Here is a 25,090-nt window from a genome sequence, read left to right on the forward strand (position 1 = left end):
TCGTTTAAATTAGCTCCAACTCAACAACATTTAATTACTGCTTATATGTTAATGGTCCGATAACACTGACAGGGCTCATTCTGCATAACAAGTGCTTGTAAATTGTATATTTTAAGAGCATTTTGTTGATCATAAATAACTTTTACTTTGGTGAAATTTTGAATGGAAGACTTGTGCTTGTAATACAGTATTATATACTGTGCTATTGCCATTCTGAACCAAGTGAACGGTCTGAATGCAGTATTTTGCACCTTCCTTAGTTCAACCAGCTGTCGTTAGGTTTGTCCTCTCTCCTCCACCGTAGGCTACGTCAGACGTAAATACTGTTAGCTAACTGCTTGCTTGCTAGCTAGCTACCTGTTCAGACAACATGGGTTTTACTTTGTACTCTCTAATTCAAGCAGCAATCCTATGTGTCAACGCTGTCGCTGTGTTGCATGAAGAAAGATTTCTGAGTAAAAGTAAGTAGGTGTAATTAATAATGTGTGCGCCGATAGATGTTATGTGGTGGTCGAAATAGGTTAGCTAATGCTAACTAGCTAGCAACTTCACAGCTACACTTGCAAGAACATTAAATATTTGAGATTTATCGCTAAAGGCTTACCTTACTTATAGTCGCTGTATTAGTCTCTAAGGAACAGCTAAAACGAGTTTGCTCACCGTTTAAATCTAATATAAATATACATATATATATATATTATGATTACCTTCTTATTAAAGGTTTTTAGAACAACTTTATTTACAAAAAAATAATGTACAACAATCGTGGCTGGCTTAAAATACTGGTGTATCAACAAATACAGGCCTAACAATATCTTAACAAAATGCAGTGAAGCCATTTTCTAAAGTGTCTTTGTTTAAAGAAACAGTACTTCGATCAATTAATCAAACAAACTTTATTTGTATAGCACCTTTCAAACAAATCAGAATGCAATTCAACGTGCTTTAAGAGTGACTGAAAGAAAAACATGATTTAATAACAAGAAAACAGATTAGAGAATAATGCACACCAATTGCGATTAAATTAATAATGAAAATAGGAAGAGATAAAGAATAAAAGATAAAAACAAACAATAAAATAAAAGATAAAATAAAATATTGCACATAAAAGTTTGTATGATATAGTATGATATAATAATAATAACAACAGTAATATGTAAATAGAAATCAATATAAAATATAGATTTAAAAAAGACGAGGGTACATCAAGAGGTACATGAAAAGTACTTGGTTGAAGAATGTTTTATTTCTTTTAATAATGAATCTGTCCGTCTGTCTGTCTGTCTGCATTTTAACCATCAGTTGGCTGGGGAGTGGACCAAAGTGTCGGAGGTTTTGGCGATGAACCAGGCATCAAAGTGCAGCTCATGACCCTTGTTCGCTCTGTGAGGACAGTGATGAGAGGTGGGTGTTCAGGGTTCCAGTTACGTGAGTGCTAATGGGGTCTGAGCTCCCACAAAAGCAGTAAAATCACACATCTGTGGGGGTCACTAATGCATTACCAACAACTATTATTTTAATCACAAATAATGAATGTTTCAATGGAATGAGTATTTTTTACATTAATGATAAAATTAGATTAAAAGAAACATGTTTTCCAGAGGAAAAACGCACCATGTCAACATGTCATGTCAACAGTGACAATGACCATGTAAGTCCCTCTCTCCAGGGTGTCATACCTTTTCTTATTTAAATTAATTAACTGTTGTTATGGTCTGCTTTAAACAATGGATATGGACCACATAATGAAGTGATGAATGTCACTAGTAACACCAATATCCCAGACTCCCTTACCAATCGAGTGATTTTAAGAGGTGTTGCATCATGAGGAGTGATTTAATCAACTTTGTAAAACAGCTACAGCAAATTTTAACTCATTGGTGCCTTCTTGTAAATTTGGCATTAAATACAACACATTACAATGTTTCTTTCTCTGTAAAAATTGTCAGTTTGTCGCAACATCACTGTAAAAGTGCATCCTGCATCAACGCACTTTTTCAATTGATTTCACCATTTATACCAAATTTATCTTTCTTTGTGTTAATTTCTTTGTATTTGCATACACAGCCAGCCCATCTCTACCCTAGGGTTAGTTGTTTTAGGGACCCCCACAAAGCTCAGATATTACTCAAACCTGTGGGTGCTCATTAAACTACACAAACACACACACACACACGGTCTATTCAAGGGTGAGTGATAAAGCGTCCTACCGTCGTGAGACTCTCCACACTCATCATGTCCTCTACTGTCTTTTTGCCCTTTAGTTCCGCTGATTGCAGTGAATTCAGTTTGCATTGTGCTGCTGCTTCTGTTCGGATGAAGAGGAGCGAGTGAAGATGGGGAAAACCAGTCTGCTGGCAGGAGACTATCTCCATCACCTCAGGAACACTTCTGCAGAAACATTGAATCTTCTTGACCCTCTAAATGTCTCCTGTCAGCCTGAATATGAATGGCAACACTTCTTATTCCACTTCAGTACTTTATTAAGGCCTGTTTTACAGAACACAGTAATTTAGAATAAGCAAATGCAGCTATTTAAAAGGTTATCTTCCCTCTTCTATGGATTAGTACCATACAATGATGAATAGTGATCACTGATGAAGAATAATAAATGTTTTTACATAAAATATCACAGAGAAAAAAGTGTCACAGAGAAGCTGACTGTGAAAGGTTTGTGATTTATACACTGAAACATGTAATGTAACTCATGAATACATGCTGTGGTTGTTTAAATGCACGTAAAGAAAGATTTTTTATAAACCTTCACTAGTGTGCAAGCGCGTTTCATTTCCTGATAGTCGAACGCGTATTGTTTGTCCCAGCTGGCGTTCCGTACTTGAAATCAGCGTCAGAGATTGAGTCCGCCTGTGTTATGGTCCGACCTCCAAAGGAAATTAACATGTAGTGATACTGAGTATTAACGATTAGTTAATGTCGTCGCGTTGCGTTGTTAAAGTTTATTTGGAGCAATAATGGGAAATGCACAGAGTTACGTCGCCGCCTCAGTTACTGTTTGCTCTGTGTACTTTGTTTATGTTCACATCTACTCTTCTCATAAGTTGTTGAAGACAAATGTTCTCAACAACGAGAGGCTTCCCAGTTCCGTCTATCTTTACATGAAATACTTGACCAAAGCTCTGAGTCGGAGGACAGGCTGCCTGTGCACAGACACTAAGAGGAAGTGTGAAGTTGTTTACACGGTCCTGAACTGCAGGTGAGCAGCGTTCACTTTAGTTTAAAGTTTAAAGGTGCACTGTGTAGTTTTAGGGAAGACATTCGAGTCCTAGGAGAAAGGTTTTTTATGCCTAAACAAACCAAATAAAGTGCAAACCAATGGAAAGTCTATAAGAATAGCTCACAAACAGCCTATCATTTCCCTTGATAATGGAGAGAGCTAGGCGTGGCATGCAAACAGGCAATCACTGAACAGGTGTGTAGTGCAGGTGCACCATCGCCACGTGACTGACATCAACAGAAGAGTGGAGCGAGGCGTCATTATGGATCCCATGAGTGAAGACCACCTGTAAACTGTAAGGTCACACAGGGGCTGTGGTGATGTCTGATTAGACGGCCTTCAAGCCACACCCCATCCAGCAAACACACCGGCCTGTTCAGCCTCTCTCCCGGTCTTCTGCTGCTCCTCCCGGTGTCACTCATCCTATGCTCTTCGCTGCTGGAGTGTCTCCAGGCTTGTTCAGTAGAGCGGACAGGCCGGCTTGTTTGCTCTGCCCAGGAGCCTGGAGACACTGCAGCTGGTGCAGCCGAAGTGGTCAGACTATCTTGTGATCCGCCACCACAACCCATTAATACCAGAGTGAGATAATGAGTGCTGATGGAGAGGAAATTGTGAATAAGATAGAATAGCGCCGGTATGACAGTATTTTTACTTATTTATGTAATTAGGGCCCGAGCACTGACAGTGCGAAGGCCCTGTTGTATCTGTAAGGATTATTATTGTTCTTCATCTCCCAAAGGATTGTATTTTTGGCGGCCTGAACATACCCCAAAACTCACCAAACTGGGAACATACCTCACATTTGTGTGCCACTATAAGACTTCATCATGATTGGGGTGGGTGTGGCCAGGGGACTCCACAGCGCCACCTAATGTCGGGTCAGGCTGCAGAAATCCTTCAGATCTTCATGAAATTTACAGGACTCATAGGTCTCAAGGATTTAGCCAGGAATTATTTTTGTCAGAATGTTTGCCGGAACAGGAAGTCGGCCATCTTGAATGGTGTGCGGTTTTCATTTTTCCGACACTGTTTTAGGGACTTTGGGATGATCGCAGACTTACCAAATTTGGCACGTAGCTTCTAACCCATGAGTACATTAATTCGATACCACAACTGCCCTCAGGCGCGGCACTACAGCTCAGTAGCGCCCCCCTTATGGCTTTTCCCATTTCGTACGTACCCATTCCCATGCCTCGTACTTTAACTGACAGCTACAGATTTAACACCACAGACTTCACGTTCAGTCAGTATCATTCTCAGACCTTGAAGATGAAAAGTTATCAAAAGCTTTCGCCTCCGTTATACCTGGTGGGCGTAGTGGTAGAGAGAGAGAGAGAGAGAGACGACCTCAAAGAAACTTAAACTATTATATTTCTTGTAAAGAGTAAGGAATGTAAGTAAAGAATGTGGAGTTTGGTGACTTCACCAGTGTTGTACCCAAAAGTCATACTTTAACAAAAGCTAAGATATTGTTTATTATAGATATAATTATTAAAATATTACAAAGTCCCAGATACTAGTCACACAGTACTTAAGTATCAAGAGTAGATAGATTTACTGCTTGCAGTTTTAATTTGATTTGTGTTTATCCTTGTTGTGTTAACATAATTATAACCTGTGTGCCTTGATAAAGTCCTTAACTTCAAAAGAAAGAGGTTAAATTCAACCTTGTTTAGTCTGGTCTTTAAAAATGATCAATTATTATCGATATCAACCAATATGAAGCTTTACTATCATGATAGACTTTTCAGCCATATCGCCCATGTCTGAGTTTGTATTATTAACTCATGTAAATATAAAAAATTCTGAGGTTGAATTTCTTCTCTAAAACTACATAGTGCCCCTTTAAAGTAGGAAAGAGTTGACTGCTGCTCAGACACATGTTGAGTCGGTGTGTTCGTCTGTTTAAGGCTGGAGACTCCCCTGCTGAGGAGGTTCTGCACTGCTGCTGGTTATGGTTGGGATTATCCAGACACCGAGTACAGAGACACCCCCCTGTGTTTCCCAGAGTTTCTCTGTCGAAGGCTGCTGCTGATGGTGCTGACTGATAAAGACTTCAGACTCAGCCCAGCAGGTCAGGCAGAAGACATTTTCCCAAAGTGTCTTTAAACTACCCACTGAGAAAAAGCAGACTAATGTTCCAAGATTGGATTGTGAAGGATTACCTGATAACATAATTGATTATGTCTTTTAAATTGGCAATTTTAAAATGTTGAATTCTTTTTAATTTTAACCACTGCTCTGTTAACCCATTAAAACCATGTCTGAAATACAGGGTTTCTTAGTCCAGTGGTTCTCAAAGTGGGGTTCTTGTTCCAAGTGATCCCCAGCAAAAATGTGAATAATTTATTTCCACTATAATTCAATCTATAAGTAGCTCAAGGACTGTACTGTAAAATATTGGACTATTTTGGTCATAGGTTCAGACACTTTCTGTAATAAAACATCTATAAGCAAAATTCTTATCATATGGGGGATCCCTGGGCTAAAATCCATGGTCTAAATTGTGTCAGTTAAGGGATCCTTGACATAAAAATGTTTGAGAACCACTGGCTTAGATGAATACTCCACTTTCCATTACAAGAGCAAGTCCTCCGTGTGGCCTTTGATGTACACCTGTACACTTCACCAGTACTGGTTAGGTAGGCGTAATGTGATTTGACCAAATGTAAATGCTGAATATGCAATATGCTTTTGATTATTATAATTATTATTATTTTTTCAGTATACGGTGCAATTATACATTTTGTACATTATATTTAGTTTATTCCCTCTGCCCCGATTCCCATGTTTTATCAGTGTGCTTATCATAAAAAGTTAGAAAATTGTTGTAATATGTTGGGTTGTGAATTGCTGTTGCAGGTCTTGTTCGTGTGCGTCAGAGTTTAAAAACCCTTCAGCCAGTTGATGAACTGAAGAAGGGTCCGTTCATGCTGCAGGTTCGAGTCCTAGTTTACCGGCAAATTGAGGCAGGGGTGGAGGTCGACATCTGCCTCACAGCTACTTCTCATACTGGATGCCCCGTGTGGGAGAGCGTCCTGACACTGATGTCCGAAAACAAGCTCCACAAAGCCAGCAGAGGCTCACCAAGGAACGAAAACGAGAGTGAGCAACAATTTCAGCTAAGATGAAGTTAAATGAAAAGCACAGGCATTACTAGTGACGTTATCAATGGTGCAGACTCCAGCTCTTTCTGGTGATGTTTCCTTCTTCTGACAGGCCCAACAGATGAACCTGAACCACAAAATGTGAAGCAGGTGGAGCTCAAAGTTTCCAGGACTGCTGGCCTGCAGTGTGTCTGGAGTTTCTCTGACTTCTTCCCCTACCGGCTGCTCTGTCTATCGTCCACGCTCTTTGGCTACAGATCGCAGACCTCACAAAGTCTCTGGATGCTGTCTGTCTGCTTGGCTGAAATAGAAAAGCACAAAGGTAATATATTTTAGATTTTAGGACCAAACTGATTGATAGGTAGATGTAATATTGTGGTAATTTAACATTAAAACTTTGTATATTCACAATTAAATGCCTTCTGACGTCACAGCCATCTTTAGTCATTTATTTATTGCTGGTTAGACCTCCTCATTGCTCTGTTGTGTCCTCAGGGGTTGAAGTCATCACAGCTCCGATCAACATCACTGCCCAGTATCAGGAGCCTCTGATGGTGCCAGGCAGAGTGACGATCAAGTTTTGGGAGAAGAGCAAAGACCAGAATGAGTCTTCTGCCCCAGGCCTCAGCTTCCACATGCAGCAACATGGAAGCAACAGAACTCACATGAAGGGATTCATTTTTAGGTCTTAATCAACACAGAGGGTTGATATTTGTAGTTTTGCCAAAACACAGCCGAATGCTGTACTTTTTCTGTTTTGCTCTGTTTCAATTTGTATGATTGAATGTATAATTAATTAACTGTAGCAAGGTTGGTCCGGACAATCACACTAATCCACATTCATATGATCATTAGATAAGGTCTGTACAATGCCAATTTGAATATATTCCAATAAGAACATGTTTTAATTGATGTGTTAAACCTCAAGGTGTTCAACTTCATTCAGTGCAACCGTTTCAATACCTATGATAATGTTCGAGTGTTCATACTGTAAATTACAATGTGCCATCTTCACATGTGTGCGAGGAGCTAATTTAACTAATTCATGAGTAACAGTAAACATACCATAGTCATTTAACTGATGTTAGTGTTTTCTCGTCTGATATTTTTTTCTAAGCGTAAAAGGATCATAATAGCTGAGTTAGATTACTGATGAGTTTCATCAGCAGGGCTTTGTGCTGTAGGTTTCATAGATCTACTGTACACGAGCACTTTGTCACATGCCATGTCTAACGGTTGATATGTACGACACTAATGCAGACATCATCCCTACAGGGAATGAAGACTTTTCAATATTTGATCCCTCTGATAGTCCTGTGTGCAGCTTTCATGTATGTGAAGGTCTGTCTTCCTGTATTATTTATTGGAACACATTTAGTGTATGGAAGTGAGAGAAGTGGCTTTTCATGCATCTCTGCACCACTGCAACACTTCATAAAGGCCATATGTGGCGAACACAAAGCATCTCTATGCGGTGGTTTTATGAGATAGTTTGAAATAAAAGCAATGGCCTTTTTTTCCCCACATTTGTCAAAAAAGAATTATTCAAGATTACGACTCGACTGGTTTATTCGCTCTAATATAAAATGATAGAAAATGGCATTAAAAACAAAAGGTTGGGATTTATACAATACAGCCCACTGAAGAAATCGTTAGAGATCGTGAGAAATACAGATATTTGCAAGCTGAAAGATAGATTTCAATTGATATCACTCTCATGTGTGTAACATATACATACATACTGTATATATGTATATATTTATATATGTATGTATATGTATATATATATATGTATGTATATATATATATATATGTATATATATATATATATATATATATGTATATATATATATATATATATATATATGTATCTATATATACAGCTAGGACATAGTTAGCTTAGCTTAGCGTAAAGACTGGAAACAGGGAAACAGCTTGCCCGGTCCGGTGCTCTGTCCAAATGTAGAAAAAAACAACATCTACAAGCTCCTCTAAATCTCACAAATTAACATGTTATGTCTTGTTTGTTAAGTTAAATAGTCCAGCAACAGTCCATAAATCATGCTCCTTCATTCACCTTTATTGTTCATATTAAACAAAGAAGATACATTTTACTACTTTCAGACAGAGCCAGGTCAACGTCAGCTGTTTTCCCCTGATTCTAGTCAAACGGTCTTTAATAAACTGATGGATAGCTCTCCTGGTAAAGTACACACCTCATAAAGGCTACTGAGGTTGAGGCTCAGGGTTTAAATCCACCCTGCAGCTTTTGCAGCATGGAGTAAATTTTGGCCGTCATAAAAACTTTAATCTTGAGCCACACAAACTTCTTTAGATGTCTGTAACATCTGTAAAAGAAGTCTAAAGTTACATTGTAAAAACTTTCATTTTGAACCCTGTGAGGACGTCACTTGGACATCAATAGTGAACATAGAAAAAAAGATTAAAAAAAACTCTATTCTGTCACATTTGTCTAATGTGGGACAGACATAAAAGTACATCAGTGTGTGTAGAGAGGCAATAACAATGGTTATCCACTGGGTTTTAGTCTTCTAATGCATTAATTATGAAATTATAGGCTATTCATTGGTTGTGTGGGGCTCCATGTCAGTTAAAATGGTGTGAGGGTGTTTTTTTATGTGTTTGTATGTGTGAGGAGTAATTCAGTTCCGGTGTGATTGTGATCAGTGGAGCATCCAGTGACTGCCTCCCTGTGTACTCTGTGGGTAGTTGTAGTTTACAAGACAAGGGGAGGGCGTGTGTGACGAGTCTGACGGAGGAGAAATCAGTTTCTACAGCTGCACTACAGATGAGAGGACACACGCTGGGTCATCCCCCTTCTGCCATGTGATTTTCATTACAGCAACTTGGGGAAGAGTTCAACCGTGGACGGCTGACGGTAAAAGCGTTTAAGTATTTGAATATCAGTGGATTTTTGTAAGAAAATGTAGATTTCTGTATGTATGATCCGGTAGATGCTGCTGTTATTTATCATGTATGATTTTTGTATAGCCTTAAAGTGTTGTAAGTGCATAGGGCAGTGCTTGGTAGGTTGTGTAACTGGCACTGTGGCACTGATTTAACAGTATTTCCCAATGAAAAGGTAATGATCCTGAAGAGATAGTGCTCTAAAAATGTTGTCAATCTACAATAGGAACTTGTAAATTAAATGCTTCAACTCATCTTGAATCTGATATTGAGTTTTGAGTTGGATTTCAGATGTATTGAAAATATGAAATACTTTTTTGAGGCTATACAGGTCATCTATAAGTACTTGACATTGGGGTTATTGTCTAATTTCTTCAGTGCAAGTCCCTCTGCAGCAGAAAAGGTTTTGTCCACCTTCTTGTAGGCCCTGCTGTGACAAAAACAGCCCCCCATCCCAGTGCACTAAAGTGGTAATGCAATGAATGTGTTTAAATCAAATCTATTTTTCATCTATTGTTACTCACTCGCCACCACAAGCTGGAGCGGAGCATGCTGACGCCCACTTGAACATGTACATTGCCGTTATTATTCATTTATAGAGTCCCGATTCTGTCACGCATACGAGTCAGTCAAGTGTAAGAGGGTCAGTCTGTTAAGCTCCTGTGCCGAGCACAAAGTGGAAAACGTTCCTCTTGTCTTTTAACCTCGTGTTTGGTGTCACTATCTCGCTGGTCTTAATGTGATTTTTCTGTCAGATTTGTCCACATTGTACAGCACAAAACTCACAAACTCTGCGTTGTGATACTGTGGCTTTCACTGACAGATTTCTACAGTATGTGCCTTTTTAAATCACCTGACACATTGCCTAAACCGGGCTCTGAAGTCGCTCTGAGTGATGCATTCATCGCTTGGAAGAAGTGGTGTGTGCGTGTGTGTGTGTGTGTGTGTGTGTGTGTGCGTGTGTGTGTTTCATCTCTCTAAAACACACACACACACACACACACACACACACACACTTCTTCCTTGGTTAGAGCACTTTAGAGGAGTTCATCTGTCTCCGTCTTCAAAGAGCTGATCCTCGGGGAATTGAAGTTATTTTTTGCTACTTTTAAAAGTACTTCATTTATTTATTCAGAGAGGCCAATACTAAATGACAGCTTGTTCTCCTGTACCGTTGTTCATGAAACAACTCCACCGCACTAACCATTACCTGCCCCAGTTGCTGTGTGAGTAAAAGATGTGAATAATATTAAAATTGCAACTGCACAGTAGTACCATTTATACTGAGGGTCAGTGATGTGAAGGAAGTGGTCTGACAAAGTGTGTGTTATTTGTTATTGTGCAATCACAATACACAGGTGACAAATGAAAGGAAAAGCCTGAATATGTTGGTGCAGAATGATAACAAATGTAGATGCTTCCCTACAGGGCTTATTAATGAGTATAGAGAGTGGTGTAGCAATGATGTATTTTTGTGGGCTAACCCAGAAGTTGGCATCGGACTGGTTCCCACCACAAAAAGCCTGTGAGTTTTTTTCCATTCGATTAATAAGATAAAATTGGATTTAACTGGAATTTTGGATTATTGCAGAAAATAAACTGTGGCAGACACAGGTTTATGATACTTTCGTTCAGCAAGATAATCTTCACAGGTGAACACCACTTTTGTGATTTTCGAAGCTAAATTGATCAATGTACAAGTTGTAAAGTTAGAGCTAGAATAGATTGTAACTACTGTAAAGACGGACTAGTGAGTAGATGAGTCTCTGTGTTCGCTATGATCACATTTAATGTCCCCGACAACCTCCATAGTCTCATTTAGCCACTTGTTAGCAACCACCGTTTTTAAGACACGGAACAGCTTCATAATTAAATTGTGGGATATTTAATTATTTATTTTATGCCATAGAACAAAATGTGTAAACACATCGCAAACCTGTGGTAACCACAGATCTTATTTCAGGTATTTAACCAAAAACCATTTTAAAAAACCCATTGAACTTTGAGACGAGGGAACCAACTGATTTTCCCTCCAAACAATGGACAGAGCTGATAATACTGTGATCAAATGAAGCAGGTCTGACTGATTTCTGCTGATGAGACTGCACTTACACCGCGAACAGCAGTGCGACCAGGAGCCTTTCCTACACAAATTTGAGGAAAAGAACGTGTTAATAAAATAATCAGTTGTTTACCCGCTCTCTGAAGTATGGTCTTTCATTTTCTGGAGGCATTTCTCCCTCAGAAGTCATACGGCATAGATATGTTAGGTTGAAGACTGTTTCTCCATCCATTTCCCAGTGCACTAAAGTTTATTAAACTGCCATTTCCAAGCTCAAGAAATAACTTCCAATCTTCCTTTTTTGTCTCAGTGCAACAAGGGAAAATACATGAAGAAGCAAAGAAAAGGCGACACTGCCAGCATCCCCCTCTCTTCTCCAACAGGGAGCAGCAGTGTGCAGGTCTACCATGACTACCAGAAGGTGGCTTTTAACATGTATCCTGGGAATGGTCACGCTACAGAAAACGGTTCTCACCAGATCACCGGTCGAGATGCTGCAGGCAAGATGTCCTCTGTTCCAGATATCATCCCTCACAGCCAGGACCAGAGGTACAGCATGAAAGATAAGAGTGTTCACAGGAACTCCTCGTGGATGATGGATTCGAGCAGCCTGGCCTACTCCGGGCCAGAGGACAACTCCACAGACCCACATGAGACCCTGACAGAGACTTCAACTCTGACCTTTGTGGATGCCCACACATTGGAGGAGTCAGCAGAGAGCCACAGCCTCCACGGGGTGGGGATGGTTTACCTCAAGGAGTTTGTGTTGATTGATGATGATGATGATGGAGACATGTCGCTGAGAGAGAAAACAGTGACAGATTTGTCCATCATGGACGGGAAGGCTGCTGACCTGGTGTGTGGGAGGCTGTTGTCCACTTCCAGTGGCTCATTGTCCGAGTGTAAGGAGGAGTCTCCAGCTCCTGAGGCGCCGCCACCTGAGGAGGTCGAGATTGCACACGGAAAGAAACGCTGCTGTTTCTGCTCTATTCTATGACCAAGCAGGACATGAAAGATCAGAGTTTTGCACCCAGCAGCAGTTTGTGCCCTAAATCAGGACTGTGAAACTGTCCTGGGGAACTCTGCTACGTCCTGAGATTATATATGTGTTCCTGTTGAAGCAAAGAACACACTTATAGTTATGGTGACGAAAAGTATAGTTACTTTGTTTTCTAACTCAACTTTTATTTAATTCAAATTCCTTGCATTTCTTTCTGGCGCTGATTTTAAAGAGCCAAAAACACCCAACCATTAAAGGTGCAATGTGTAAGACAAGGCCAGAATTTTAGTTTAAACAGCGTAAACAGAGTGTTAAATTAAGTTTTGATGTTTTGTCAAAGACGTCTATGTTCTAAGTTGCAGATATAGCTACTGTTGTTAGCGTGCTAACCAGCTAGCCCCAGCCATCTTGTTTCATAGTGCCACTTCGTACCTCAAGAGGCAATAATCCAATAGTTTGGTAGCCGCTGAGTTTGCTACTTTCCAACAGCTCCCAAAATGTCAAGAAATTAAATGTTCTTACACATATTCTCCTCATTAGACAGAAATAGACAACAGTACAAGTCTACTGTCTGAATTCAAGTTTCTTTCTTTTACAAAACTAAGACGAGCTTAATTGCCTTATTTACTCATCGTAAAACAAAATCAAATTCACCAAATGCATCGTGGTTTGTCTTTCCACTGTTCCAACAATTACCAACTCTGGTTTGGTCTAAATAAACACTCTCCCGTCCTAGTATGCTGTCGTTCCTGCAGTCAGAGCCCCTAATATCCCTGTCGTCATGCTGCCATCCAGCTGTGTTTGTTCCTGGTCCAGCCCAAGGTACCTAAAAAAGAAGGAAGGGTCATTACCTAGCTGAATCTCGCTTTGGGGCCAGACTGTGGTGCCGGTTGCATTAAAGTCGTATGACTTCTGATGAAGAAACAGCTCCAGAAAATGAAACAACACACATCAAAGTGAGATTCAGTGACGTAATGACCCTTCCTTTCTTTTTTAAGTTTCTTAAGGTTCCAGTTCCTTTGTCCAGTCGTGTTCACTGGTAGGCTAGTGAGGCTGGTTCTGCTTCCTGTGGTAAAGGGAGACTTAAGAGGGCCATTAGCTGCATTGCTAACTGAGCTAGCTAGCTAATGCCAGCTAATAACCATAGCCGTAGATAGCTACAACAAAGAGTACAGTGAGCAGTGACTTTCAAAATGTGGTTAGTTCTTACACATTGCACCATTAAAATAGTTTTGTTTGCCTCGGACGTCAAACAATTTTGTGTTTTTGTAAGACATAATTATTTACCTTACACAATCATGAAACATGTTTGCTGAGAGGTGTTATGCTCTCTGTTTGATTAACATTTAAAGTATTTGATTGTGTGGGTTAAGATAACCCTTTTCAAGTTTAACAATCATATCTCTTGAGTCTATGATAACATTTTATACTAATAAATGCATGTTCCTGCAATATTTGATCTGAATGACAGACTTTGTGAAAACTACACAGAAGGTCTAGAAAGATCAGGTGCTAATAACAAATAAAGACATCTTCAATTACCACATTTTGTGTCTTATTACTTTCTCTATGTTCACACTTTGTTTAGCGAGGGACAAAGGATAACACCAGCCACACTGCAAAAAATAGGACAATGATGAGAAAGCAAAATTGTTGCATCATTATGTCAGCTTATTAGGCACTGGGTGGAGACAGCAGTCTCAGTTCAGTTTGCACAGATCGATAGTAAGTGGCTGTTTGTTTTGCGATGTGCCAACAAGGGCAGTGAAGAGGAAGACTTCCAGTCAGCACACAATGAATTACATTTGGCTTTACAATTGTTTTATGAGGATGAAAATGCATTGAAGAGTAAGTTACACTGAAAGTCAATAAACACAACAGGGCGCCTTTAAGTAAAACCTAAGCATGCCTGACATTTACTGGTGTAAGCTGGACTGAAGTGTCCATCTACCATGAGATGTTGTGCTCAGTAGTGACATGGATAAGCACATTTCAAGCATATCTTTCTGGATCCATGTTGATGCGTTCTGTATTTGAGAGCTCTCTCAAACAGCACAGCCTTTTATCTCCAATCAATTAATGTTTTCTATAAATGGTAATTTCCTTGACCTAAGATCTTCCACTGAAACAGTGGTGTTGCAGAAAAACCCCCCAGAGAAAAAAGTACTCAACTGCCAAGCTGTTAACTGATCAGAGATCTCTCGGACACGCGATGTGGTAATAGAGAGCCGAAGTCACAGCACTTTCCTGTTTGCTCCATGGGATCATCTTTCAGAAAAACTTTGTCTGGCAGTGCATGAAGAGAGATAAATATTTTTTTGATCCCGTTTGAGCTGTGACATGAACTACACATATGTTTGTGAATTTAAAAGATAAGTTTCAAGTCAAGAAAGTCACAGTCTGTCATAAAACTAATTAAATATAAGACTGAAAATATGTAATCATAAAGAAACACAGCCAACAGTCGTGTTAGTGACGTCGTCTCGGTGAACCTCCACCAAAACCTGTAACTTAAACATTGTAGAGCTGCTCCTGTATGTAAGCAGCTCACAAAACTGACGAAGTCTCATTTAACATAACTGCAGTTTCCATTATGACAGATTTGAGGTTAGCAGGCGCTACCGGAGGCGGTAGTTTGTTGGTTTGAGTGACAGAGAGACCCCACTCAGGACCCTGCTGGGCAGAAAGATAGCAGCTCGTCAGACTTATCTCCCCGTCCCACAGCTCACCAAGTGACACCCCCTCAGCACCCATTGCAGACCAGGAGGGATGTTATTATATATATAGTAAAAAGGATTAATTGAGCCACATTTAATCTAATAAGGGTTACAAACAACTCTAAATACATTGGACAAAGGGTAAGCTACACCATGATATTCATAAGATTTTTGGTCTGCATTCGTAGTGCCAGACATTAATTATAACTTGCACTTGATATAGTTTCTATGTCATCTATTTATAGACCATTGCTGCTCATGGTAATGATGCTGTCGATGTGCCTCTAAAAGACACAGTTTTTGTCAGAGGGCATCCAGCAGGTTTCCTTCAGCCAAAAATAGCCGTTATCAGCCCACGCAGCATTTGTGTGTCAGAGTGAGCGCTGAGCATATCATCATCACATGTGAAGTATAACCGAATGTGTCAGCAGATGACAGATGAAGCCACAAAACCACCAACTGCGAGACCAAGACCATTGAGAAAGGAGCTATTTTGTTTTTTTCAGAGTGACCTCAACTCACCCATCAAGTGAAAAATGAACAAAAGAAGATGGGGATAAGAAGGTTAAGCATCTGGTGCAGAGAAGACCATCACAGACTCTCAGAGAGGATGGACCAGAGAAACAGAACAGTGATCATGGTTTTCCTTCTCTGTGTCATTGCGGGTGAGAATACTGATGAGCCTTTTTGTCCCATCATTCATATGTGGTGATGACTTAATATGATTTATATTTTTAAAATGTATCACTGACAGTTCACTGAGAAAGGATGGACACTGATGGATGTCATTTCTGTCCTCTCAGACATGTTAGCAGACGGCTACACTCTGGATGTGTGCGCCACCTGTCATGCTAACGCCACGTGTGACGACAAGTTGGACGGCTCTGGCAAAGTTTGTAACTGCAAGTACGGGTTTGTTGGAAATGGGAGAACGTTCTGTCAAGGTAGGAGAAAGCTTAAATGAAGTCATATCAATGTGTTTTTTTCATGAGAAATAACGAGAACTGCAGATTTAAATAATACATTCAAAGTTAAAAAGGGAGCTCAGTTTTTTTCATATTAACAACAGATCAAACTCACTTGTTCCCACCAGCAGCAAGCAGCTGATGTCTCAGCTAAAGAAACTCTACAAAGTAATGTGTAGCACCGAACAGCAAACAGACAACGTTAGAGAGTAGCTCATGAACATTGTGGAGCAATTAGTAGGTAAGAGGCAGATATTTCCCTCAGGAGTAAAATAAAGCTAAAAGGTTAATCCACCATCTTATCTTAACATGTTAGAATGTAAGTGTTAGTGCAAAAAACAAAGTACAGCTGAGGGAATAATGATAATGTCATTATTTAATAAGTATCTAATCATATCAGTATTTTCACAGGTGGAATTAAGAACATTAACTATTTCAGCTCCGTATCTTCTATGTTGAATTGTAATGAACACTTTCTCGTCTAGATAAAGATGAGTGTGCAATAGGAACCAGTAGGATCTGTGGGCAGCACACCACCTGCCACAACACATACGGCAGCTACTACTGCACCTGCATGACTGGCTACAGCCCCTCGAACAACATGGCCGTCTTCATCCCAAACGATGGGACCCACTGCCAGGGTGAGTTTAAGTTCAAACTGGGTTGTTTTTACATATATTTAAGTTTTATATATAATCTCACATTCTGTTTAATATATTTTAGAATTACTAAATAAACAAACTCTCTTTGTGTTCATGACTGTATAAACTGAATAAACAAACTGACCTTAAAGGACAACACAGTTTCATACTGTTTTAGTACTGGGACCTTATTTTCCTCTGAGAACAGCTTGTTTATTTAGTTATGGAAAAAATACATATTTCTGAGTTTGTGTCATTACCACGTTAATATTGCAAATATTAACATTGAATTTCTTCTCCAAAACTGCATAGCGCCCCTTTATACCAAAAATAAAGGTCAGAAAATAATTCAGATGTCTTCTTTTTTGTCTGATCACATCGCTAAAAATAGTCTCACCACGAGATCCATTCAGTGGCTTTCAGTCAGATCACAAGTTCTTGAAGATAATTTCAATAGGCTGAAATCACAATTTAGGGCCCTTCACCTGTTTACCTGTTTCATTTACCATCCGGTTGTACAGACATCGATGAGTGCAGGACCACAGGCTTGTGTGGAGACGGAGCTCAATGCAGGAATCTGGACGGCAGTTTTGATTGCAGCTGCCAGCTGGGATATCAAGTCCACAACGGAGTGGAGCCCTTCAATCCTCGCAGAGACAGAGCTTTCTGCAAAGGTAAAACTACACTGCAGGGAGTGTGAAGTGTGAGTAAGGGGCAGTATGTTAGATAGACTTCCAAACCCTTTAAAAGGCAATACATTCTCACTGTGTAATTCAACTTCCCCATACAAATTGTAGTCAGTCAATACAGCAACAGTCTAACCCAGTTCAGTTTTTTAGAGCCCTTAATGTCATTTGTGTGTGTAGCTAATAGTGACAGTTCGAACCTGATGTGAAATCTATACAGATGTTGTGGTCAGTGGGTAAGATCTGTATGTTCTTGTCCCTCTCAGTGGTTGACTGTGGCCGGCCTGACTCAGTGGAGGACGCGGTGCTGCTGTCAGTCACAGGGACCACGTACACCAGCGTGGCCATGTTTGGCTGTGACAAAGGTTTCGTGTGGAGGCGCGGCGACAACAGCTCTGTGTGTGGAGCTGATGGACTGTGGAGAGGAGCCACCATAGTCTGTGAAGGTAACAAAACACAATATTATATAACTATTCATGATTCATCAGCACATTGTGACTCTGTACTTTGATTCCTCTGCTCTTAGGTGCTTGTGACATTTATGAAAGCTGTGTTTTTAATTCTAATTGTTTGGCTTTTCGGGAGGTACATTGAAGGGCTGGTTGATGAGATGTGAAATCTGTATTTCAATAAACTGTCTCCTCATAAGTAATAACTTTTTTTTAAAAACTTTGATGCTGCTTATGATTAAGTTCTGAATATTTGATGTTAACAGTAAGAAATTCACAATATTAGTAAGATATAGCTAAAGATAACATGAATAACTGACGAACATGAGGAGGGTTTAACCTTTAAGAGGATGATAATGGAATAAATCCTCACGGGTGACAGTGCAGGTGTTTTTAGTGAGTTTTTCAGGATCACAGGGTTCAGACAGGTTTTCCAGTGAATACAGTTTCATGCAGCATGTCACTGCTTTGGCTCTCAGAGGTTGACTGTGGCTTTCCCCCTGCCTTCAATCACTCTCATATGCTGTGGAATAAGAGCTCGAGGATTGGCACTGAGGTGATTTATCAGTGCAACTCTGGATATCATAATGTTGGGATGGGCAACATGTCCACCTGTACTGCTGCTGGACGGTGGGAGACACCGTCTGTGCTCTGTGAAGGTACAGTCACTGTTTTATCAAATCGACTCAGATATACAGTTTGTGCTTTTTTGCCTCAGTCCACTGAAAGGGGATTAATCTGAATCTTGGTGTTCATGTTACATGGTTTTGGTGCATGTGATTCCTTGTAGAGAACCTGTGTGGAAGTCCCCCTATAATTGAATCCACTGAGCAGGTGTGGAACAATAATTCAAGCCCTGGCAGCACTGTACTCTATTTTTGTAAAGAGGGCTTTTATAACAAAGGAGGACATAATGTGTCGATCTGTAAGGAAAATGGTCAGTGGACCCCACCAACTCTGTCCTGCCAAGGTAATTCAAACAATGAATGAAACTTTTGAAAACAGGAAATTATTTCTCATGTTTTCTGTCACGTCTCATAGTTATAGCTAGTTACTGGAAAGAAGAGTGACTTGGTTGAAAGAAAAACAAAGATACTGGCTTGCACACTCACACAGGTGTTTTCACTTCACCTAGTCTGTGCATGACAACAAGGTGTGCAGAGCAGAGATCCTTGTTTGATTGACATTACCACAAATGGGTCATTCTCTAGAAATGTCAGTTTTATATTTTTATATTTTATAATAAAACAACAGATTATTTGCTTCTTGGCCCATCAATTTGGCTATATATATATATATATATATATATATATTTTAATCAGTTATTTAACATTCCAAGCTCCAGTCATGGATCCAGTCTATACAGTCATGTATAGAGGGAAAGTGCCATATTTTGAGTTCAAAACCATGTTTTTCTACCATTTAAAACACAATCATGTATACATAACTTTCAAATATATGATAGAAATGCCATTAAAAAAGAATAACATTTCAAATAAATATTATAAAATACATAATGAAAATAATCGTCCCCTGGAGTCACGTCACTGGTGTTACCATGGCTATTATTTTAATATATATTTCCTGAAGATCTGTGACGAAAGGACACTGACAAGTTCACTGACTCTTTTCAATTATAACAACTTTTCACATTTATCTCAGTAGCAGCAGCCATTTTGCAAAATGCATTTCTCATGAATATTGTCACTGGTGTTACCGTCACTGGTGTCCTTATGGGTAACACCAGTGAAATAAATATAAAAAGGCATTAAGCATTCATTTATGTGTATTCACAGAGTCAGTGAGATATGGAATAATGTAGTCTAAGTTTAAATGTTAGAAAACGGAGAACATTTTCAGACATTGTGCCCAAAACTGGACATTTCTGTAGAATGACCCAACTTTTGTCCAAATTTATCAGAATATCATGTGTACTTTATGTACTTAAATTGTTTTGTATATTTTTAAAACTCTGTATAACCCCTCTGTGTGTATCATTTCCTGTCCCAGAGATATTATGTGGGGACCCTCCTATACTGCCTCACACTGGGCAAGTGTGGAATGGCAGCTCCACACCTGGAAACACAGTGACTTACTACTGTAAAATAGGATTTTATTACAATGAAGGAGAAAGCATATCATTGTGTACAACTAATGGTTACTGGACAAAACCAAACATCTCATGCAAAGGTAACAAAATGTTGTTGATGCTGTGGTTGGTATAATGCTGTTGTCTGGAGTCAAATAACTGTTTCCACCCAATATTGCGATTTCCATTCTTGTAGAAGTTGACTGTGGTGTGCCCCTACCCATCCCTCATTCAGTCATGCTGTGGGATAATGTCTCCACTGTGGGCTCTGAGGTTGTTTATTGGTGTAACTCTGGATATCGAGATGTTGGAGAGGGAAATGTGTCTGTTTGTACTGCCAGTGGAGAATGGGACGCAGCCTCTCTTCTCTGTCAAGGTGATAATGACATTAATCAACATACCAGAGTATTGGGTTCTGGGTAAGACTTTACAACAAGGCACACAAAATTACCGATTATTGATGAATCGTTAATGAGTCATTCCTGAACAACTGCGAGTCGAGAACTATATAGTAGATAATAATGAGTTACTGAAGAACAGACTGGGATTAATGAATCCTTTTTCAATGATTAGTTCATGAATAGCCGTGAATTGACTCAATTGTTCCTGATTAACTATGAACTACTTGCTGAGTGGCATGAACTAGTAATGACTTATAAATAATAATTACTCAATCACTAGATAATCTTTTTGTGTACCTTCAAGTACATTAATACTAAGTAGTTACCAAGTAGAATCATTAATTACTCATTACTTAATCATTAGTTACTGTTTTATTCCCCTTTAAGTGATACCTAACACTGAGGAGTTACTAATTCATTACTTTAATGATCATGTCAAGTACTGATTTTTTTCCTTGGAGTTCACAATTAGTTCTTTAATATCAGACCAGAGGCAAGGAATGCACACAAAAAGAGTAACTAGAGGTTAAGTAATAAGTATCTACTTGGTAGCTACTCAGTATTTTGTTCTCTTTAAACAAAATGCCTCTAATAAAAGTAATAACGCAATCTTCTCGAATGTTGACAATCGATCATAATTTGCATTATTGCATTGCATTAAACAACATGAATCTTTATTATCCAACATCTACAAACTACCAGTGACCTACAATGACTTGCTTGTTTTTTTGTTGTAGAAATCAAATGTGAAGAGCCTGTTTTTAAACCTCATGCTAACGTGCGATGGAACGGCACAACGCACGTCGGCAGTGTGGTGTATTATCAATGTGAGGAGGGATATCACACAAGGAGCCTGAGAAACTACTCAGTATGTGGAGAGAGTGGACTGTGGGAGGATATTGAACTATGGTGTGAAGGTGCAATGTTTTTAATGAGAGCTACGTATATTAATAAACTGTCGTTTTCAGTTCAGAATGTCTGTAGCGATTTGGACAAAATATTTCAAGCAGTAGTTTGATATTTGGGGAAATATGCTTACTTTGTTTCTTGAGATTTATACCACTCATAGTAAGAGCATCTCCCAAAATGTCAGTCTTCTTTAAGGGGACTGTTAACCTCAAAAACCAAAAAATACCTGTAGAGCTATTTATCCATCTAGATATCGGCTGGTTTCTCAAGACATTCCACGACCTTGTGACTTTGAGTAAGACTGATCTATGGATAAATAGCACTACAGGTGAGACAAAAATATATATATATTTTTATTTTGGGGTGAACTGACCCTTGGAATTATATGTGTTATTGCTATGCTTTGATGAAAATGTAGTAGAGTCCCTACTGTGCTGCTAGACTTGGTTATTCTCTACACATAAGGCACACATACGTGTAGGATGTACACAGAATAGATGAAGAGTCTCATGTTGCATCTCATCTTCAGCTGTCATGGATGTTTTGTGTTTTTCTTCATGTCATACTGTGTGCCTGTTAACAGCATGTGGTCTGTGCTAATTCATGTCTGTGTGCAGAAAAAAGTTGTGGTCCCCCACTAAACCTCCCTCATACTAACCTCCTGTGGGATCAAACCACTAGACCGGGCAGTGTGGTGCTGTATGAGTGTATGGATGGATTTTACCAGGAGAGTGGAACTAATGTTTCAACATGTTTACAATCAGGAGAGTGGGAGAGAGTATCTATAAAGTGCAAAGGTACAGTGATCATTTCTACACATGGACATGCATCTATTCAACTGTGAAAGAGTCATTCTTCATGTTTTTAACATGTTATTGAAATGTTTTGCTGTGGTTAGTGGCTCCTTTGTATATTCCTGCTTTGGCTCTCTGATTGTGCTAGTTGCAGTTTTTGAGGTGATGTAATGATATTTTGTTATCTTCACATTATCCCAAGTTGTGCTGTTGAATTCATTTATGTGGATTCATCCATTCTGTTGGAAACATCGGGTGAATTATTTGACTTTACTCAGTCATGGCTTTTACCACTTGATGACTCCTCCAGTCGAAGGCACTGGGAACCCAAACAAAGAGCACATCAATACTTAGAATCAATTAATTAACAAATCAATGTCATTGTTTTCCAGCTAAATGTGGCCCAGTTCCTTTCCTTGCCAACTCAGAGGTGGTGTGGCATAACAGAAGTATAGTGATCCACCGCTGTGCCGATGGATATCACAGCTGGAGGGGCGGCAATGTCTCTGTGTGTGGCAGCTCTGGGCTGTGGCAGAAAGCTACACTGAGTTGCATAGGTGAGTAAGAACATATCAAGTGAACATGAAATAAATGCCTGTGTGGTGATACTGATTTGCTTTGCATTGTGAACATATTTGTCAAGTGATTTGCAACATTTTGAAGAACAAAAGGTGAAGATTTGGTGTGCCTTCACTCTTTTCATTCTTGTTTCTCTTTCAGAAATAAAGCCACCGATCAATCAACTATTTGTCCTCAATGAAAAATGTGTGTACTGGAAAGCAGAGAAGTATGAGGAGGACACAGAAGTTTACAAGGTAACAGGACAGTTCATCATCCTTTCCGTGTAGTCGCCATTTTGTTATTTGCAATCATAAGAAATGTTTGCTTTTCTTATTAACAGAGGTTGTCACGTTTTAAGCTTGTTGTATTAAAAAGTACAATTGCTTTTGACAACCTTACCACTATGAAGGGTGACTGATGCCACATTTGATATAACCATTCCAGGTGACATACACAGGATCCAGAGACTACCAGAGGTCTTTTAACGATAAAAGGAAGAGGTTTCTGAGCTCCAAGGCCGACCGGCTTGACCTCTGTCTGAACCTGCTTCCAGCCACAAACTACAGCATCTCAATCACTGCAGTGTCTGCCAGATTCACAGCCACCATCACCACTAACACCAGTTTAACAGGTATTGTTATCTTAAATTCACTTTATCTGACGGATGTTTTCCTGCATCAAAGTTAAGTGTTATCAGTGTTATCAAGTTTTCTTTATACTGAGCATTAACTCACATTAACTATGAGAACATTTGACAGTGCCACCAGCACCAGTTGTCTACTACAGAGAATTTGAGACTCCTGTACCAACGTTGAGGCTACACAGAACACCCGACACACTGGACCCAATAAGGTAACAACCAAAACAGAGTATGCTTAGGGGTGTGGCGACTGTGTGCTTGACAGTTCGTATTTATCTATATGACCATAATATACTCAAGTGAAAATGTTAAAAGAAATGTTTATTTTCCTGTTCTTCATTTGGCAGTTTGTACCAGGTGTTTGTGCTTCCTGTAGAGGGGATCATAATGTTTGACTGTTCCTCTGCTGCGAGCTCACTGGAGCACATCACTGCCCAGATTGCGGTCGGACATGTCGGGACACAGATGGACTTTACTGTAGGGGATGGTCTGTACTATGGAGGCTTCTTTAATGAACCACTTGAGAAAGGCAGGAACTATTATATTATCCTACGAGCTGTCAGTCAGTGGAAAACGGTGGGTGCAGCTACTGTACAGTATATTAACTCATATATATTGAGTATATTGACTACAGAACTGTTAAATAACCTGAGTGTTTTCTCTCCTAGGCTTTAAAAAGTTCCTGTGTGCTGTGGGCTAAAGTTAGAGGTAATTCACTGACCAAAATATCCAAACCCCATGCTGTGATTTTGAGAATTATAATATTTGGATTGAGATTTATTTTTGGAAATTAAATTTCACCCAGTAACAACATTGTTATGGGAGAAGGCAACGGAAAGTACTTACATTTTTATATTTACAATATTAATGAGGTTATAATACAAACTCGCAAAAACAAGCAGATGTAGAAAGCTGCCAGTTACTCACACTCAGCATTTCCTCGTTCCAGGTACATCCTATATTCTGAGGGTTGCATCTCTGTCTGCTGTTGCATCAATAGGACTGGTTGCTTTGGTCTTATTAGCTGGATACAGTTTCACCTGGTATGGAAGCTGGTACAAAACACTACATTACTCAACATGTTCATGTCTTTTTGTTAATGAACTCAAATGTTCACAGTCTAAAGTTATTTAACAACACATACAGCATCAGTGGATATTTGAGTTTTAATAATATTATTACCTTTTATTGAACAGTTTATTCATTATATGGTAGTTATTAAATGTAATTACAGCCTGGATATCATATGTAGATTCTAGTTTTGCTTTTGGTGAGAAAAAAAAAATACAATCATTCTGTAAATAGGAAAAATTGCTGATTATGTCTTATTGATACATGACTGCATTATTGTATTTCAAATGAAATTAAATGGCCTGGTGTCTTTCTTTTCCAGGTTTTTCAAGAGGACATGATGATCACTGCCCATTTTTTGTCATTGTATTTGTCAGTATGACAAAGTAAGATGACAGTCTTTTCTTCTTCTTGTACATTTTGTAACTAACTTTAATAAAACTTTTTTTCATTAACTATTGGGTGTGTTGTTAATAACAATAATAAGTAAATACTCTTGGAACTAGGAGCAATCCTCTTTGAGACCATTTGTAACTTTGATGTTTGATACGCTCTGACATGCTCTGTTATCAGAAACTACAGGAGAGAACCACATTTACTCAAGATTAAACATGTTTATTGTCACTCCGGTTTTACTCGTTTGAAAATCTTTTGCTTAGAGGCTCCACTACAGAAAAAGTGAAAATAATAATAAGTAAATAAAATGTAAATAATAATGATAATAAAAAAACAGACAGAACAAGAATATAAGACAGCAGGGATAAGATGCATGTGTATATATTATCTATACATGTATGTACATGAGACACACAGAATGTTTAAAGGGCTTATTTTT

At 39.1% G+C, this 25,090-nt stretch overlaps 4 protein-coding genes across 4 annotated transcripts; all 4 read left to right on the forward strand.

Moving 5' to 3' along the window:
* Nucleotides 1-290: 290 nt before the first annotated feature.
* LOC311261430 (immediate early response 3-interacting protein 1-like) lies at nt 291-2,766 on the forward strand. The gene is made up of 3 exons (XM_084360041.1): nt 291-461; nt 1,303-1,404; nt 2,265-2,766. The coding sequence occupies exons 1-3, from the start codon at nt 371-373 to the stop codon at nt 2,318-2,320; spliced, it is 249 nt and encodes an 82-aa protein (XP_084216167.1). The 5' UTR covers nt 291-370; the 3' UTR covers nt 2,321-2,766.
* A 91-nt stretch (nt 2,767-2,857) lies between these two features.
* Nucleotides 2,858-7,866, forward strand: LOC311261429 (uncharacterized protein). Its single transcript, XM_084360040.1, has 5 exons — nt 2,858-3,214; nt 5,146-5,309; nt 6,098-6,340; nt 6,455-6,664; nt 6,838-7,866. The coding sequence occupies exons 1-5, from the start codon at nt 2,973-2,975 to the stop codon at nt 7,032-7,034; spliced, it is 1,056 nt and encodes a 351-aa protein (XP_084216166.1). The 5' UTR covers nt 2,858-2,972; the 3' UTR covers nt 7,035-7,866.
* Nucleotides 7,867-9,214: 1,348 nt separating this feature from the next.
* Nucleotides 9,215-12,332, forward strand: LOC311261275 (uncharacterized protein). The gene is made up of 2 exons (XM_084359768.1): nt 9,215-9,241; nt 11,643-12,332. Exon 2 carries the CDS (start codon nt 11,661-11,663, stop codon nt 12,327-12,329), a length of 669 nt encoding a protein of 222 aa, XP_084215894.1. The 5' UTR covers nt 9,215-9,241; nt 11,643-11,660; the 3' UTR covers nt 12,330-12,332.
* Nucleotides 12,333-15,469: 3,137 nt separating this feature from the next.
* On the forward strand, nt 15,470-24,710 carry susd1 (sushi domain containing 1). Its single transcript, XM_084359723.1, has 19 exons — nt 15,470-15,714; nt 15,853-15,993; nt 16,500-16,655; nt 17,177-17,329; nt 17,608-17,787; nt 18,270-18,449; nt 18,581-18,760; nt 19,801-19,980; nt 20,076-20,255; nt 21,018-21,197; nt 21,807-21,986; nt 22,376-22,540; nt 22,704-22,798; nt 22,989-23,175; nt 23,303-23,396; nt 23,532-23,760; nt 23,853-23,892; nt 24,134-24,227; nt 24,578-24,710. Exons 1-19 carry the CDS (start codon nt 15,600-15,602, stop codon nt 24,594-24,596), a joined length of 2,748 nt encoding a protein of 915 aa, XP_084215849.1. The 5' UTR covers nt 15,470-15,599; the 3' UTR covers nt 24,597-24,710.
* Nucleotides 24,711-25,090: the final 380 nt, after the last annotated feature.

The sequence above is a fragment of the Pagrus pagrus genome, assembly GCF_965226575.1.
Source record: "Pagrus pagrus genome assembly, chromosome: 8".
Lineage (NCBI taxonomy): Eukaryota > Metazoa > Chordata > Actinopteri > Spariformes > Sparidae > Pagrus > Pagrus pagrus.

Coding starts and splice junctions, on each gene's coding strand:
- LOC311261429 (XM_084360040.1), top strand. CDS start 2,973: ATGGGAAATGCACAGAGTTACGTCGCCGCCTCAGTTACTGTTTGCTCT. Junction 6,341..6,454: donor ACCAAGGAACGAAAACGAGA/GTGAGCAACAAT, acceptor TTCTTCTGACAG/GCCCAACAGATGAACCTGAA. Junction 6,665..6,837: donor TGAAATAGAAAAGCACAAAG/GTAATATATTTT, acceptor TTGTGTCCTCAG/GGGTTGAAGTCATCACAGCT.
- LOC311261275 (XM_084359768.1), top strand. CDS start 11,661: ATGAAGAAGCAAAGAAAAGGCGACACTGCCAGCATCCCCCTCTCTTCT.
- susd1 (XM_084359723.1), top strand. CDS start 15,600: ATGGGGATAAGAAGGTTAAGCATCTGGTGCAGAGAAGACCATCACAGA. Junction 15,715..15,852: donor CCTTCTCTGTGTCATTGCGG/GTGAGAATACTG, acceptor CTGTCCTCTCAG/ACATGTTAGCAGACGGCTAC. Junction 16,656..17,176: donor CGATGGGACCCACTGCCAGG/GTGAGTTTAAGT, acceptor CCGGTTGTACAG/ACATCGATGAGTGCAGGACC.
- LOC311261430 (XM_084360041.1), top strand. CDS start 371: ATGGGTTTTACTTTGTACTCTCTAATTCAAGCAGCAATCCTATGTGTC. Junction 462..1,302: donor AGAAAGATTTCTGAGTAAAA/GTAAGTAGGTGT, acceptor TTTAACCATCAG/TTGGCTGGGGAGTGGACCAA. Junction 1,405..2,264: donor TGTGAGGACAGTGATGAGAG/GTGGGTGTTCAG, acceptor TTTGCCCTTTAG/TTCCGCTGATTGCAGTGAAT.